At 33.6% G+C, this 18,509-nt stretch overlaps 3 protein-coding genes across 5 annotated transcripts in view; 1 reads left to right on the plus strand and 2 right to left on the minus strand.

Annotated features, from left to right (window-relative positions):
• Positions 1-4,404, minus strand: part of sgg (glycogen synthase kinase 3 beta homolog shaggy) — a 31,067-nt gene extending 26,663 nt beyond the window's left edge. For 2 of the 3 annotated variants that reach the window (XM_089734595.1, XM_089734594.1), the window contains exon 1: positions 3,973-4,404. In XM_089734595.1, coding sequence (XP_089590721.1) covers positions 3,973-4,081 — 109 coding nt within the window. In that variant the 5' untranslated portion in view covers positions 4,082-4,404. The remainder of the gene's footprint in view (positions 1-3,972) is intronic. The other variant, XM_089734590.1, reaches the window with a different exon arrangement.
• Positions 4,405-8,093: 3,689 nt separating this feature from the next.
• LOC114248217 (leucine-rich repeat-containing protein 58) lies at positions 8,094-15,626 on the plus strand. The gene is made up of 4 exons (XM_028181387.2): positions 8,094-8,759; positions 13,690-13,906; positions 14,388-14,577; positions 15,131-15,626. The coding sequence occupies exons 1-4, from the start codon at positions 8,269-8,271 to the stop codon at positions 15,304-15,306; spliced, it is 1,074 nt and encodes a 357-aa protein (XP_028037188.1). The 5' UTR covers positions 8,094-8,268; the 3' UTR covers positions 15,307-15,626.
• On the minus strand, positions 14,894-17,799 carry mRpS2 (mitochondrial ribosomal protein S2). The gene is made up of 3 exons (XM_089734597.1): positions 17,340-17,799; positions 16,610-16,690; positions 14,894-16,302 (listed from the first exon to the last, which is right to left on the minus strand). The coding sequence occupies exons 1-3, from the start codon at positions 17,356-17,358 to the stop codon at positions 15,656-15,658; spliced, it is 747 nt and encodes a 248-aa protein (XP_089590723.1). The 5' UTR covers positions 17,359-17,799; the 3' UTR covers positions 14,894-15,655.
• Between the last annotated feature and the right edge of the window lie 710 nt (positions 17,800-18,509).

An 18,509-nucleotide genomic window follows, 5' to 3' on the forward strand; every position in this document is an offset into this window, starting at 1 on the left:
GTAACATGATGCCGGAATATCATCTTCAGATTGGTGGATATATGGGCACCAACATGTATTTGCTCAATGCTGAATTTTATTGAGTTACAAAATAAGTCAAAATAATGCTCAACACTTGATAAAGCTCATGCCAGCAGTATCGTTCAACCATATTTTATAACATTTACGATGAGGGATAGATGATATAAAACAAAGTGCTTAATAGAATGTGTCAAATTCAGTTGCTTACAACTGTAATTGAAACATCACTATCAGGTGTAATGTTTCTGTTGCAAAAATCATATAGATATGCCACTAAATTTCTAAAATCTAGGAGAATACACACCTACTATATGTTCCCAAATAATTTCCACCATGACAGAGTAATATCTTGCAATAAAATTAAAACAAACATATATAAATTTACATTTGTCCAAGTTGGTGAGACTGACAAGATTTAAACCTCATGTCTCAGGGAGCATGGCAGTATTTACATAGTGATCTTAATCAGAGTGTAATACTTTTGGAATGAGAACTCATTGGCTATGTATATAAGAAGCAACCAAATTTGGTTCATTTACTGATGAACTGGAGTTTAAATTTCTTTGTTATGAATCTGATTAGTGTTAGGTCTCAGATGTCATATTCAGTATTTTTTTCAGCTTTCATGACTTTTCTGATTTCAGACCTGATATTTCATAATCCACTATCTCTTGAAATTAAGATATATAGGTCTGAAATAGTATACCAACATGAAATAATTCTCTAACCATTCTTAGCATGATCAGGTCACAATCAAAGTTCCTAAAGTGTACAGTGAACAAGCCACTATCTGGAAATTAATGTTATCTGAATAATTTTATGTATAATCTTGCTCTTAAGTTGTGTTTGATTTTTGCTTATTATTTTATTTACATAAAATTTGTGTCTCCACATTAAAAACCTATGATATTTTTACAATTGCAATTAAACATTGGTAAGCTGTAAAATAACTTAATTTAGATATCAAAATCCACCTGCAAAAAAAACTTAATGTTACATTTCACCTATGGTATTATTTTATTGCTTTAAAAATGTAAGACTAATCTTTAAAAAATTGTTTATGGCAATGATGTTACTGTATCAATATTTTTAAACAGTTGTCAATTGGTAGGGATACTACTGCTAAATGTAATTTTTTACTAATTTGGATTTTTTCAGAACGATCTTGAATGATTTTGTATAAAACTACTGTTTTATAGTCAGCATTAATATTCTTATTTATTTATTGCTTCGATAGGGGACGAGCTCACAGCCCACCTGGTGTTTAGTGGTTACTGGAGCTCATAAACATCTACAGCGTAAGTGCCGCCACCCACCATCAGATATGGGCTCTAAGATCTCAGTATAGTTACACACAAATTTTTCACACATCTTTTGGGATGTAACGAGATAGTCGCACATAATAAAGATAGGTAGATTTGGTATGTCCAAGAATAATAAGTTCTAAAAAAATAAGAACCTAAAAATTATATTTACCTATTATTTCTGCATGCATGCATGCATTTTTTGATGTGTAACACATCAAAAAAATTACATGGGGTGGATTCAAATTGCACCCTTTGTAATAATATGTAAGACAAACTATTAAGGTGAAGACTTTCAGGCACACACATGTAATAAATATAATATATATCTCAACTATATCTATCTAAACATTCTAAACTATACATCTATATATCTAACCTATAGTCTAAATTATAGCAAATTCATTTCTTTTATTTATGACATTTATAAAGGTCATTTTAAGTGCCTTTAAAACACATTTTAATTAATGTTCTACAATATCACCTACCCTATTTTATCTGTGTAAAGGGTTATACGTAATAAGTTTCATTGATAACATATTGTTATGAAATTCTGGTGAAAGTAGCAAATTAAAAAAAAAACACTATTTTTTGTATCTACTTCAGTGGTCATAGATAGAATAGAAATTTAAAATAGAATTTTAATAAATTATTCGTTTTGCTGAAATAATATATAAATATCTTTAAGCTCTTAAATACCCATGGTTGCATGTAAGTCTCTTCTTTTTTATGCCATGATCGCCCCCAATTTGTGAATTCCATAAAAAATAGTATATTGTCTACTTAATAAAACTTGGGAATGAAACAATGCAATTGAATTGACTCATTTTAAAGTTTTTTACCAAGACAATAATTTCAATATAACGAGATCCCACTTATTATCTAAATTATCATATCATTATTTAAATTGGTTCTGGATCTGTTTGGCTTTTTTATCTTATCCAACATAATGCCATAAAACTTAAATAAAGCAATACATTTTTGGTAATTTAAAACTAAATCTGTTTTAAAAACCTATTCACATATTCACCCTATACTCACAACATTTTTTATTATTTAGAATGTTCATCGAAATTGCAATAAAGAAAATTTAACAAGATCTAAAACCTATACAGCATACAAGCTAACTACTGTACATGATTATTGTGTTAGGATATTTTCTTGTATTGTCCGATCAATCTAGAGTGATTCCTTTACCCAAAAATTTGCACCTTGTATTCATAAAATTGGTGGAATTTGTTTTTTTTTTTCACATCTCATATATATATATTTTTTTTTACGTTTTACATTTCCAAAAATGGTTATAGTTCACTGGCTTGACTCACTTAAAATTTTAATTTTATAGATCAGATCAAGCATAATTCTAAGTGTAAAAGGACATGGGCCACTCTCCATACATTGCACGGCCCACTAAACGAAGTTCAAGGAGAGTCATGAAATTAAGTTTAAATAACAGACTATATATCCCTTTTTTTATAAACAAATTAAAATCAATATTGTTCATGGGGATACAGAGATATTAAAAAAATAGGATAAGATTTTTAGGTTACCTATATCATATGATTTGCTGTCAATACACTTATACTTTAACATCATCATCAGCTTAAATATTAGTTACTATACTTTATAACACAGACCTAATTCAATGAACGCCAAGACTTAATTTTATGCACAACAAAATATAATAAGCAGGTATATTGCAACGAAACACTTAATATCCACAATGTGCACGAGTGCGAAAACGACTGATCAAATGTAAAACGTCAATAAACATTAAACAAGAGTAGTTTTGTTTTTGCTTATGATCAATAACTATTGATCAATGTAATGATTTATTCTATGGATTTAAAAGTATAAAAATAGGTTTTTGTTTAGATATGTTTTATATTAGTTTTAAAATCCATTAATTAAATAAGTTAATATATTTTGCTAGTTTTTTGCAATATTAAGAAGATTTAATGTAGATTTTTTAAATTATAAATATATTTTACCTATGGTAACTCCTTCAATATTATTAATGTAGCTTAGACATGCTAATTTCTTTTTATTTATGATTTTAATTATCACACCATATAATAAGTATGTAAAAATGAAATGTTTTTGCTATAGACATTTCATTCGTGTCCTTGAGAGCACTATTAGCTGGGCCGAAAATGACCCATGTCCTTTATAAATTTCACTATAAAATAAGTATCTTGTTAATTACGTCATTTATAATTAATTGTAACCTATATGTGTAACACAAAAAAAAGAATGATCAAGATATATCTAATGGCATTATTTGTCAATGTGTCCATTCTTTAAATTAAGTAGTTTTGGGTAATTCAAAACCGGAAACAAATTTTAGTTATAAAATTTAAGACGCATTTCATTAAAATCTGTAATTTGACGTAAAATAGCTGTCACACGCTAGGCTATGTGGCAGACACTTTAATCGTGAAGTTTGGCCATACTGTCCATTTTTAATCACTCTTACAGTGAAAATGAGGGCTGTATTGATTTATTGCAAGCTGAAATTCGTTATTTGAATTCTGCGAACATTATTTAGCGTTTTGCAGCCATATTTTAAATTGTCAATTTCGAAATACGTCACTGCCGTAAGAAGAAATCACGATGGCCGACAAAAGAATGGTTAGGTGATACTTACTGCTAATTTTTACGCCTCCGAGAGGTGGTTTTGGAGGTTGATTGTCGAAAGTCTTTCGAACGGATTTGCTGCCCTCGGCGAATGACGTGGTCCTAGGGCGTCCGCTCATTATTGAAATAGAATAAACCGCCTAAAAATCCGAACTTCATAGATATTTCACATTTCTCGTTACCACCCTTGCACTCGCACTGAACTCACTACGTTGTCAAATACGAATTCAATGAAGAAATATTTGAAACAATACCACTACTACGAGATTAAAAATCAAAATAAAATAGTTCCACTACAGAATTACAGTATCATTTTGATAATTTTTCAAAATTTACATTGAAAGTGTACTACAGATTTTAGTTTCATCGGGCTTGACTTGTACTCGCTCGTTCATTCGGCTAGATTCGGCATCCAGTCGGACTTTCGATCATTGAACGAACAAATATGACGTCACAAACTTGGGTTATATCGCCATCTACTGTATTACTTAACATTTGTTTGGTAATGTCGCTAAAACAACCTTTACACAGATAAAATGAAAAATAATGTGGACGGTTCCTAGTTCACTTTTCTCACATAATTATGTCACAAATATTAACAATAGTAATCTGATAAATTCACAATTATTTAGCAATTTATACTTATGAGCTTAAAATATATAAAATATAGAAATTATAATCCTCTTGAGTTGCTACAAAATATTCAGTTTTCAAGAAAAAAAAATAATACGCATGCAACTTGGGGCACGTGAAGGAAGTGAAACTTCTTTTGGTTAACTTTATTTTTCTTCCTTATATTAAATTTCTCTTGTATTAAGAAATTCTGTGTATACGAAAAACGACCTAGCTCGCTTTGTCCTTTCCCTCTCTCCACGGTCGAGGGGTTCGTGAGACGCTCTGTCTATTTTCTCACTCTCACTCATCCTAAATTATATTTTTTCTCTCTAGCTGTAACGAATCTGTCACGAGTTAAAGGACAAGGCCCAAAAGTGGGCCAACTTCATGACAAAACTATTTGTACTTGAAAAACTATGCCTTATTTTTTCATGTTGTTTAGTTTATGTATCAACATTTCGTTAAGGTACGATTAGCGCGGTTTTAATAAATTCAGTTATTTTTAATGATATTGAATATTATCAATCACATTGAAATTTCAGTGATTAATAATTGGGAATTTAATTGTTTTTATGATCAAACAATCACCAATAGTCATCGAACAAACGATAATTGATCAAAGTGAATTAATCTGAGCGATAAAAATAAAGATATCTAGTAAGAGAGGCCCACTTAACGGTGATCATTTGTATAATTAATTATAAATAAATAAAAGACGAACAAACAATTTTTACATTCGAACATTAACGAACAAACAAATAATTTAAAAAAAATATCCGAAAATCAAAAAAAGATGGGCCAAATTCAGTGAGCCCTAGATTAGGTACGGTATCTAGCATTTAATAAATGACAATACTTTGTCTTTTGGACCGTTTTTTTTCCTACCTAAGCTGATAGCCTTGAGAGGCTATATCAGCACAGTTGCCAGATGGGGGGGATTCCCTGCAAATTCGGGGGGTTTTTCGACCTTGGGGGGGGGGAAATTCGGGAGGAAAAATTCTTTGGGGGGACATTCGGGGGGAAAAAGTTAGTTGGGAGAAATTTCGGAGGTTTGTTGAGTATCAATTTGCAATTACTATTAGAATAATTATAGTCTACTATACTATTCACAAGTCAATATTATAAAGGACAAATTAAGCAACCAAACAGCAATAGAAACTGCCGAAGCGGTTCTCAGGATTCGATTTTCACTGCCAAATAGATGCATAAATTTTGTTCCCACATCGGACATGTTAAAGATCTTTAACTTCGAAAACGAGTATGCTTTAAATAATAATAACGAAAGTGAATATGATCGTGATAATTGTTTAGATATGGTTGAAGTTATAGGGATAGCTTGATTAAAAAATAAAAGATTCCTTTTGGTTTTTTATTTCTTCTTTAAAATAAGTAAAAACTGTTTTGGGGGTTTTTGTCTTCAAAAAGCCTATTTTCGGGGGGTTTTCGAAAAAAGTTAGGGGGAAATTCACACGGTCATCTGGCAGCACTGTATATCAGCGCCATTTGCACCAGTTTTATACATGTTTTAAACTAAAATATATAAATGTCAAAACGTCTATGTAATTTTTGTTAACCAATATTGAAATGAAATATTTTTTTACTATGCGTATTCTACCGTTTATTTATTCCATCAAGAGTGCTTCAGGAACTAATTGAGATGGTACCCATATTATAATTTATCTTCGAACCACTCGCTATCGAACTAGAGTGTTGCCTAGAGTCTCTAGACTTTATTTTTAAGTTGAAAATCTCAGATGAACTCCCCATACAGCATTTCAACGCTTTAATGTCTCTTTTTCAAATGAGCCTTAATGATTATAATTAATCGAAAGCAGTGATGTGGCTATGCCATTTATATTGAAACTCACTTATTACAAATCCCCATGAAAAGGATAAATTAGAAATCCTGAAAATGTTTTAAATCTGGAATCTTTTATTCGGTAGGTACGGTAGTAGTTGCACTGTTTGCAAAGGCACGTGTATAAAGTGCGCTTTGCTTCATAATGTAGCCTGCGGGTACTGTACGTAAGAATAAGAAAATCCTCTACAGGTACTTTGTGATTATTAGGCCTTCTTTTTAAGGTTATATTTAAATTACAGATGTGAAGATGTTATGTGAAAACAGTGTGCTTAGTGCGAGTTTTTAACGTTCTCGATAGCGTAAAAGTTAGCTCATATTTGTATGGAATGGGATCGTTTGCGTACGTTTGCCACTCGGGGCGCTGTTCCAACTGCATACAAAATTGGGTTAACGTTTAAGCTATCGAGAACGTTAAAAAACTCGCACTAAGCACACTGATATGTATATGATCTATCCTGACCTCCTCGAGCTTCAGGTAACTAACTACCTTATGATTCATTCGTATTGGAAGTTCATACTGAACTATTATCCACCCGTATTTTAATACCATACCCGTTAATTCCCCGCCGTCTAGTTCCTATGTATGTTTTTAGAGGTGGCGCATCTTGCAAGTCTACCAAAGGCTACCTCCATGCTGCCTTTATTAACCTCAAAGCAATTAAACCTATATCTCAATGTAAAATATCGGGATTATGCTCTTTAAACTGTTCCTATAGACTCTATTTCTTCTTATGCCGGCCACTGACATGCGCGCAAATATTCGTACATTGTACGAATGTTTGCGCGCATGTGAAGGGCCGTCAAACATTCATTCGCAAACCTAGCGGCTGTGCAAATGGGTTCGCATTCTCAATTTGCGAACCCGTTTGCGCTTCCTCCTACACTTGTTTACGAATGTCTCACGAATTTCTCCTCCTTTTTAATTCGTCAATAGAACATTGAAGAGAAAAAGAGTTTTGAATTCTTTCCCAGACATCATTAACAGCCATGCTGTTTTATGGGATTTCTTTTGATGAAGATACGCTACACAGTAGACGTCACGAACTATGAAAATTGCGATACGTCCGTTACCTTCGCAATCGTCGGCGCAACTGGGCAAATGTGTGGAGACTACGCGAAGGTTCGCGGTTCGCTCGCTTTGATGTCTGTTAAAAAACCGACACAGCTTGGAAAACCACGAATGCAGCGAAAACTTTGCATAATCATTTGCAAACGTCGTCCCACACTTGCGGGTTTGCGTATTCGTGCGCATGTGAGTGACCGGTATTAAAATCAACAGACACCCTGTTTTTGTTTTTGTTTTTTTTTATTGACTTTGTAGGCAGACGAGCATACGGCCCACCTGATGGTGAGTGGTGACCGTCGCCCATGGACTTCAGCGATGCCAGGGGCAGAGCCAAGCCGCTGCCTACTAAGTGTTTGTGCGCTAATAGCCAACATAGTTAACATATATTGCATGTAATGTATACATTACGTAATGAAACATAGGTAACATTGCCAAGTTAATTATGTAATGATTTGACACAATGTAAATATGAGGCAACTCAGTAATCAAATATGTTTTGACGTACGAAAAGATTTTTAGACATATTATTATCTCAATCTCAAACGTTATTTACAAAAGAACCCACAAAACGCGCCAGCAGCAACTATGTCTTTAGGCAGTGTGATGAACTCTGTTAGTCTCTAGTTAGTAAAGTCGCAGTTGCGCGCGCGTCGCGAAGGAGGTTAGACGAGCGATACGCTCGCGACCTTTTGTAGTAACTGATAATGTAATCAACATTATATACTACTCCAGATGATCAATCAACTAACGCACTACAACATAAAATGGAGTATTACACATCAGATAGTTGTGACAGTGACTTCAGGGAGCAGAAAACACTCGATTTATCCAATCAAATGATAGATACATTAAGTATCTCTGCTGAAATGAGAAGTATAGTGGATGAAAAAGATTGTGCTGAAAGCTACGAGATAATATTACTGTACAACAACAGAATACAATCACTTCCAAATTTCCTAAACAGGTTTTGCAACTTGAAAATTTTGAATGTGAGCAACAACAGGCTGACTGTTTTACCAGATGTGTTTAAGAATTGTCCCCTCACGACTTTGGTAGCAAAACATAATCAACTCACTAACGAGTCACTTCCCAAATCATTTTATACTGCAAAGAATACTCTTCGTGAACTGAACCTCAGTGGAAATCAGTTAAATTTATTCCCAGAGCAGATATTCGAATTGACACATCTGAAATATCTTTACCTAGGCAGTAACAAAATAGTTAACATACCAAAGGACATCTGGAAATTAAGCGGGTACGTATCGATAAAACCTTAATGTTAAAAAATAACGAGTACGGGGAAATAGCAGAACGAGGAAAAATTTTTGAATTTACATGACTGTAGAGACGTAACTGTACAAAAATGCTTTACAGAGAATGTACAAATATTGATAACTTTGCATTAACAATTAAGATAAATTACGTGAGACACTGTTATCACTACTTATTATGAATGACTTGCGTTTATAAAGAACTCAAATTTATTTGTTCTTTTGACTAATTATCGTTTTGGCTATGTTTAGTAGTTTAAACTTTATATAATTCGACACAATTCAATCCTTTTGCATATGTAATTCATTTATAGCCATTAGAGGGTCTTTATAATGAGTATTTACTCTGTATATTTCAGAGGGAGTTACTTTATAGCTATTTAGGTACATATATTTATTATTTTTTATATTTATATATATATTTTTATTTATTTATAAGTCGTCATGGCCTAAAGGATAAGACGTCCGGTGCATTCGCATCTAGCTATGCCCCAGTGTTCGAATCCCGACAAAATTATAATTTGCGTAATTATTTGTGGTAGAACCTCCTGTGAGTCCGCACGGGTAGGCACCACCGCCCTGCCTATTTCTGCCTTAGAACTTATATCTCAAGGTAGGTGGCGGCATTTACGTTGTAGATGTCCATGGGCGCCGGTAACCGCTTAACACCAGGTGGGCCGTTAGCTCGTCCACCCACCTATGCAACAAAAAAATATATATTTATTAATATAACCATATACCTATATAACTACATATCTATCCCTCATCTATTCTTCTGATAAATATTATAAAAATAGGTACGGATATGTTAATGGCATCCTCGAATTTTATTTTCGTAACCCCCAATTCCTTTTGGGAAATTACCCTTAATAAATTTGTATTCATATTTGGGTGTCTGCTCCAGTAGTGACAAGGTTACTTGCTTTCTTTGAACGGATGTGTTCTAATTTCAACCGGAAACATATTTAAAAGATCATTAATTAAGACCCACAACTTCACTAACTCCTACAAAAAAAATCGTTTATATTGGAACTATAATTATAAAACTGAATGTCATTCTATGAAGTGCAAGTTAAAGCTGTCCTTGTATACAGACAATCATATGGCTCACTTGGTGAGTGGTTACCGCCTTTCATGGATGCCAGCAATACCAGGGACAGAGCCCAAGCGCTGCCTACCACTTGTTAGACCATCTCGCGGAAGGAGGCGCCGGCGAGTGAGGCAAAGCACTCCTCGCTACGCAGAAATCCGCCGCCGCCACGCTGCCGAGCATGGGGTCGCGACTGGGGTCCTATCCGTGACCCGGCCCCCTAAGATCTTCGGGCTCCACCCGCTTTGTGCAGGGAGGGAGGGACCAATGCGTGGGGTGGCGTGCTCGGCACGCTCGCGGTACGACGGGATGGATCTAATATGCTTTGCGTCGACCTTGTCCAGCCGTCTCAATACTGTCCCGACTGTGCTCTAGCCCGGTCCGGGGTAGGCCGCCGGGTGTGAGGGGCAGAAGTTTTTAGTGACGTTCTACTCTTGTAAAAAAAAAACGCTTCTTAGAAAATATGTTTCCCTCCAAATGTATTGCCATAAAGACATAGGGTTATTGATTCTGTGATTAGACTAGTTGTCACTTATTAGTACGTCGACTAGAAAATATGTTGTAAAACTTACCATAGATCAATTACATAGCTCAAGTTTTATTGAACCACCAAAGTAAAATTAAAAGAATGAAAAATGCATAGGGAGTTCCTGTTTCACTTACAGACAATAAAAGCAATGAAAACTTAAAAATTTCAGTCAGACATGATCCGGCTTATTTTTATTGTACATGATGATAACAAAACAACATTTATCTTTTTTGGTATAAAATAATATTGTCAGACGTTGACGTCGATAAAGAGATACTGAACTGAGTAGATGCTGAATCAAATGAATAGTTAGACAGTTTATTTAAGCGATTCAAATTGGGAAGTTTCAATATAATTACAAACCAAAAATTAATCAGGTACATAATAATATGTACTACCTACTTGTTTTCAAAATAAGACAAAACCGTCTAATAATTATAAACCGGTCAAACGTTTGATAGGTAGGTATATGGTTGGTAGGTTTCGGTAAAGATAGGCCCGGAAATAAATCATTTGTCCAGGGATAAAGAGTTGTTTGTAAGTATCACTGATGTTGAAACTACTTTTTATATTATATTTTATTTAATATACCAGATATACTTACTATATCAGAAATATATATTAACAAACAATGTAAACAATGTTTACATATATACAATCTTACATCATTATCAGTTTCCTACAAAATTTAATCACTGATAGTAGAGTGATGTAGGAACTTAAATTTTTAAGGTCCTGTTTACGACGTGGAAACAACAATATTTAATTCAATTCTTATGAAATTAATGAACCTAGAGCGCATAATTTAATGATAATTCCTAATTTCATTATTAGCAAAACCTTGTATCCTTACCTCGGGTAAAACACCCAGTAGTCAGCCTTTTAGTGGGATTCTTAACTTGATTCACCTGTATTTTTAAAAATAAAAGACTTTAAATGAAAAAAAAAATTTTTACAGAAGGTTTGTTTATTATTTTTACTAAAGAGATACAATTTTTTTTTTATTTTGTTAGAATTATATAAAAAATCAATATTAAACAAAATATGGCACTTTTTACCGGTAGTCAGCCTCATTTCTCCACAAGTCAGCCATGTCTTACCCTATAGTCAGCCTTTTACTTATTATTGCACGTTGGACATACAAATTCTTTATTATAGACATTTTCATAGTCTTCATCTGCAAATATAGTACATTTTAAATGATACCACGCAGGACAATTGTCACAACCAATATTTTTGAAGTCGTTTATATCTGTGTCATTAGTTAATTCCTCTTCACACGAATCGCATCTTATTCTGTTTACCGTGCATGTCGTACTTTTCTTCTTACTTATACTTTTTTGGACATCAAAAACTTTTGAGCTTTCCTTTTTTGTAATTCTTCTTCCTTCTTTTGTCTTTCTTCTTCAGTCTTTGTTTAGCTTTCATTCTTTTCTGCTTTTTAATCAATATTTCGTTCTTTTTCTGTTCATGAACATGCTTCGACGCAGTTTATATTTTCTTGCGTATTAAATTCAGATGCTCCTGTTTCCTGGACTTCATGACTTTGTTGCAAGACTTCAAAGTCTGTTATGAATTCGAAGTCATTTGAGGGTACTTCACTTTCGGTTAAATTAATGAAATTATTGTCCAATGTGCAATCCCCTATAATTGGCAAACTAACATGAAGAATTTCAACTGATTCTGACGCTATTTTTAGAATCAATAAAACTTGAGGTATCGATTTGGACAGCCTGGCTAATTGAATTTACTGTAGAATTTAGGCTTTCAGTACCGACCATATTCTTTGCTCTGTTTAAAACATCGATAGCGATTTTGATTCTCTTAACTCCGGATTTCGTTTAAGAAATGAGTTCCTTTTCTTCCCTGGCCTATTATTTACAAATGGGTTAGGTCTGTTTTCTTGGGAAATAATATTATGGACGGTATAAAGGATCATCACATTTAAAGGGAAGCCACATTCTGCCAAAGTAATGCACCAGTCTTTCAAGGCAGTTTCTTCGTCTTTGGTAAGTACTAAGTCTGGTCCCATTTTACGAGGTGCTTCTGGGACTCTTAAATGCAGGCGATCTTGTAGGGTCCCTCGTGGTACGCTAAAAACTCGACTAGCTTCTCTAATCTTCATCCCGTTTCTGATCGCGGCCATAGCCTATGACAACTGCTCTTCTTTGTACTGGTGGATTGGTCGTTTCGACATTATGAAACTCTAGAATATAAGATTTTAACTTGATCCTTATTAAAATGCATTAAAGTTCAATATTACACAATAGAACTAACGGCCGACTATAGGAGTTAATAGTCCATTAGTCAGCCCTCAGCATATATTTTACTTTTATACACGGCTGACTACTGGTAAAATAATATTTTAGTCATCTAAGAGTTATATTCAATCCAAAGCAAATAACAAGGACTATTCTCTGTGTTAATTTCGACGAATTCTAAGAAAATCGTAAAAAACCAGTAGTCAGCCCCTTACTGCTGACTTCTGGATCAACCTTAACAAATCGTAACCCAGAAGTCGGCCCCCTAAATTGAAACGAAATAAACATATAAAATGCCTCTAATGCTTAATGTTATCGTAGAAAAAACATTATACAACAACATAACATAAAAATCTACCAGCAATTACAACAAATTCATAGAAAAACTTACCAAAACCTCGAACACGTTTCCTTACGAAAAAAATAGCAAAAGTGACACATCCTGTCCTTTCGTTGGCGGCAGTGGAAATGAACGAGTACAGAGGATCAACCTGTCACGCTATCGGTTCTTAGATTGGCACAGTAACCAACAAGAGAACATAGATTTGATTAAACGTTATTTCAATGGTGTAAGTCCATTTCAACACTATTTATACCAAAATAAAACCTATAAAGGCTGAGTACTGGTGCGGGGCTGACTTCTGGGGGTTTTACCCTCCCTAAAAAATCTGTTTATTGCACTATATATATAAGTAGAGAGAGATCCAGAGCCACGCGATTCAACTGTTATGTAGTTCCGTAGGATACCTACCTACACATCAATTGAATAGGTAGGTACCTACCTAAACCCACTTTGACACATGAGGTCAGTCTCAATTGTATTTGATAACTTCTGTCCCACCCTTCAAGCCAGTACGTAAGATTGCTTCTTGGCAGAATATGTAGAACGGTTGTGTAGTAGCCATGTGGTACCATGGGGGAGACGACGAAAAAACTTTCACGTTGCGTTCATACGTTTTATTACTTACTAGTACTTACTTAAATTAGCTTCATAATATATGAATGACTTGTAATAAAACATGTTACAATTACAGTTTGCAAATACTATCACTTGGTGGTAACCAAATTACCGAAGTGCCCGAGAACGTAGGTCACTTAACTTCACTACAAGCGTTGGTGCTCAGTGATAATTTGATCGAACAGTTGCCAGCAAGCATCACAAAGCTGAAGAATTTAAGATCTTTATTATTGCACAAGAATCGGTTGAAAACTTTGCCCACACAAATTATTAAACTAAAATGCTTGACAGAGGTATGAACTCAAATTTAATAAAAAACAATCTAAAAAAGTGCCAATAATGCTAGTGAAAATACAATACCTAACCAAATTACCCAAATCTATATAAAAGATGTTTGAATACAATGCAACCGTGTAGCTTGCAATGCACTTATAGGAAAGTGGTTAACGCCGCCTAAGCAATGCTAAACGTAACTATGGCGCAATTGTACGGTTGAAGAAAGAATGTGTGTAATGCCCAGGGAAAACCGAAGAATGAAGAAAATTATACAGCTTTAACAATCAGAACATATTCGTTTTGCAAAGCCCAGTGTATCATGTAGCTACGGCAAGTAGACAAATCCTGGGCAATAGTGAAGCTATTTTGGTGGTGGGAAGTTTATAGCGGCAGCATAGAATCATACAAATTAGTCCTTAAAATTCATTAAAATTATTAATATTTTTTAACTTTGTTCCAAAGTATGCATGTATACTGTATGTGTTTTTTTAATTACAGCTCAGTCTTCGGGACAATCCCCTTGTAGTAAGATTCGTTAGAGACATGACTCTGCAGCCACCATCACTCTTAGAGCTGGCTGGTCGCACTGTGAAACTTCACAACATTCCAATTGAAACTGGAGGTATTCCTAAGACATTGATCAATTATCTGCAAGCAGCCCAATGTTGTGTCAATCCAAAATGCAAAGGTATAATAGTAGTACTTATTGTAAGATATAAATTATTTTTGTATTAGCTTGTGCTCAAATACGACCAAGCTACTTAAATAACAAATATACACTTTACAAGGTGGAACCCCAATGTGTTCACCATTGCGAACCTTTTAGGAAATACTGATACATGGATCATAATGGTGCAATACATAGTGGCATTGTTTATCAATTTTATTTCAATATGCGTTCATAAATGCATATTGTGCATTCACTAGTCAACAGACTAGATGATTGCACAACAAACAATATTCTAAAGTTCTCATTACGGGCGTTTAGAATAACAAAATCGAAACGCACTCAAAACCATTTTATTTTTCATGAAATTTAACTTGTCTATTGTGAGAGGAACAAATCAAATCAAATGATTTCCTGCGTGACATTAAAGAATAAATTAACATGTAGGGTCTTAAAACGTTTGCTGGTTTTTTTTTGTTATGGAGATATAAAATATTCAAATACTTTATATCACCATTAACAATACTTTTGTATGATATTTACCTATCACAACTAATTAACATATTTGTTACAGGTGTCTTCTTTGACAACCGCGTAGAACACATCAAATTTGTAGATTTTTGTGGAAAGTACAGGATTCCATTACTACAATATCTATGCAGTTCAAAATGTATTACTGGAAGTTGGGAAAGCCGTGAGGTAGACAGTAATCCTCACCCACATATGATGCGAAAGGTTCTTCTGGGTTAATTATGCCATAATGACATTATTAAGACCAGACAGATTAAAAATCACAAATTGTTTTTCTTGCTATCATCTATTGTCAACTTGACGTTTTTAATTATTTTTATTTAGATTTTTTGTTGTACAATTTATATTACTTATGATTGTGTTGTATTGGGACAAAATATTGTTAAACTGTTAGATATAATAATTATTATACACTGCATAATTAGAGAAAACAAAAATTTACAGAAATAATATTTTTAAAACATTATGAGTAATATAATGAAAATGTTTACCAAGTTGTGATATTTAAAGAAATATAATAAACAGAATTTATTGTTAAACCAACTAATTTTCTTTTACAACAATGATGTTACTCTGTCTCCTGTAGAAACTTACGTCTTTCTTCCTTTCCTCTAATAATAGCACTTTTAAATAACTTACAGTAGAGCTCTATGGCTGTTGGGGAATCATCATTGCCAGGTACAGGGTATGATATCAAATTAGGATTACAGTTTGAGTCGACAATTCCAATTGTCGGTATTAACATTTTTGCACTATCTCTGACAGCCGTGTGCTGATTCAAAATATTATTCTGGGTGTTAAGAAATATACATAAGTCAGGTAATCTTGTTATAGCACCAAACTGCTGATTGGCATTTGTGAAGATACCACCTCTCCAGAATCTTGTATGAGCATATTCTCCACATTCCATCGCTGTTTTTTCCACGATATGTGCATTTAGTGAATTCCTATTAAAAAAACAAATGATTCCACCTCTGTATGCAATGTGGGCTGTGAAATTAAGAGCTTTACGTAAATGTTCAGCTGTTGTATCCAAATCAAAAATGAGGTGTCCAAGTCTTGAACCATATATGTATGATCTCATGTTATCATTAAGGGACCCTATTTTATGACCATAATGCACTCTTGCATCAAATAGGTCTTTTACTGTAAATAAATTATGTACACCAAAATAATCTGGGTAATCAAGAGGATTTTTCTGATTTTGTTGCACACCTGTAACATAACATTTCCATAATTTAAATGTAACATAATAAAGATATGGTATGCTACTAAATAACTTTTTTTAAATTGATATTGACGCTTGAAAGGCATGAAATGATAGGCAATAACCATATTCAATGCGCAAAAATTATATATTTCTAGGTCTATTAAAATCATTTCAATCCTACAGCTAGATTCATTAAAATAGATTTCTTTTTCAGGTATTTCAACCTCAAATTAGTCTACTGTAAAGTTCACGCATTATTGCTTAGTCACGTTTGCCTTTCAAGCGTCAATATGTTCTATTCAATTTACTGACCAATTACATTCTCTGGAATGACTTGTGGAGAAGTTGATGTGTATCTCAGAAGTGAAAATCCATATTTTGTATATCTACGCCCTGCAAAAATACCAATGTTAAAGAAATTACTGTTTAATTTTTTTTAGTTAAATTTTTATTATATAGTAACACCTAAGTTAATGGGATTCATTACATATCATTCAAGTAGAATTCATACTGATACCATACTACTACACTTACTACTATTTATACTATAGATTATATACTATAGATGACATTAAAAAAACGGAGCTGTTAAAAGCAATTTTTGTACCAGATATATACTGTTTATGATTCTCAAGATTTTCTATTCGCAATGATAGTTTGTGAGTTTCATTTCATTCACCTAAATAATCAAGATCTTGATTGATTTGCATTTATTTATTACTGAGCTTTCATGTATATGACTACAACTGTTAGCTCATGAATGAATTGATTGTCACCTCTTAAGTAAAAAAAATAAGTTAGTAATAGGTTTTAAAATAATTTTATTAGTATGGCATATTCAAGAATTCATCACATTTTGCATTTTATCAGGCTCCTACTAAGGTTTTGCCTTGTGACAGATTTAACAATTGAGAGTTTCAGGATAGTCAAACACGAAGATTAGAATTTCATATGCTGTGCTGCCTACGAATGTAATAAGTGTAGATATTACTATTATAAGTGGTTCTTTATCAGTAAATTTTGGCATCATTAGCATCCTTACCTGTATTACTCAAAATCATTACGTTTCTTTTTGTCCTATTTATATAGGAAAAGGAAATCAACTGATGGGTTTGTTTTTAAAGTTTTTTTAGGTTATATTCATAATACATTTAGGTTTTTTTTTAAGATGTTATGGTCTGATAGCGAGACTTTTAAGCCAGGATTTGAATCGTGTCCCACTAAGATTCGTCGATGCTGTCTACCTGAATTCGACGTCATACTTAGCCCATATCATCAACCAACAGAGTTTTTGCTGAATCTTCTCAGCGAGTTGCGATTTTGATCTATTTTGAGTACTTGAGCTGACACCCTTCGAGAACTGTAGGAAGCTTCCACGGTGACTAACCTTCCTATTACTCGTTCTTTATCACCTATTCCTTGTCCTCCGAATATAAAATCGACATACTCAGTCGACCTACCTACTAATCATCTTCCATCTCCCACAGCCGAATCCCCATTTATTATTGAAGCTACCGTCTTTCGTACTCCACCACCTACTAATGATATCTCATCACTCATGGATCGTGTTGCATGATTACCTGAGGAATTAGATTTGGATACTGGATCATGGAATGGGGTGATTAACCACTGCAATTAATTTAATTCTACCGAAGGATTATAGCTTTGATACTTTTTTTATAATTTTAAAATGTCACGTTTTTCTAATTATAATGAATAAACACTGATTTGTAATAAAAAAAAAGTACTTATGTACGTGCGTAAAAAGTTATACTTTATTTTTATTAAATTTATTTCTTTTTTTTTAATTATATTTTAATCAATTTGGAAAAAAACGATTAACACGTTAACAGTCCCTATACAAGCGTTCCGAAACACGCCATAATAATATGTCCAAGTGTGATTATATATTTTTTGGCCATTATTTGATGTCCACTTATCGACGGATGCATTAAAAGTAATAAAATATAGTCGTTGACCCCGGATATACCCGGGTACATCGGGCGGTACACGGACTTATGAATTAAATTACCGTGTACATTTACCGTGTACCAGAGACTCATGATTGTTCCAGTAGACGTATGTACGGTTAGTTTATTACCATATCGATGGTTCGCTTCCGCGGCAGACTACTATTTCGCCAATACATACCCTTGAAGACACATAAATATGGCATAATGAACTCTAAGCTATGCTCTGCAGAAGGCTACAC

Source organism: Bombyx mandarina, chromosome 18 (assembly GCF_030267445.1).
Source record: "Bombyx mandarina strain Sakado chromosome 18, ASM3026744v2".
NCBI classification, from domain to species: Eukaryota; Metazoa; Arthropoda; class Insecta; order Lepidoptera; family Bombycidae; genus Bombyx; species Bombyx mandarina.

Excerpts from the sequence above, each read along its gene's own strand:
- LOC114248217 (XM_028181387.2), top strand. The coding sequence starts at position 8,269 with ATGGAGTATTACACATCAGATAGTTGTGACAGTGACTTCAGGGAGCAG. Across the intron at positions 8,760-13,689 it reads GACATCTGGAAATTAAGCGG|TTTGCAAATACTATCACTTG; the intron begins GTACGTATCGAT and ends TTACAATTACAG. Across the intron at positions 13,907-14,387 it reads AACTAAAATGCTTGACAGAG|CTCAGTCTTCGGGACAATCC; the intron begins GTATGAACTCAA and ends TTTTAATTACAG.
- mRpS2 (XM_089734597.1), bottom strand. Across the intron at positions 16,303-16,609 it reads CATTCCAGAGAATGTAATTG|GTGTGCAACAAAATCAGAAA; the intron begins GTCAGTAAATTG and ends GTTATGTTACAG.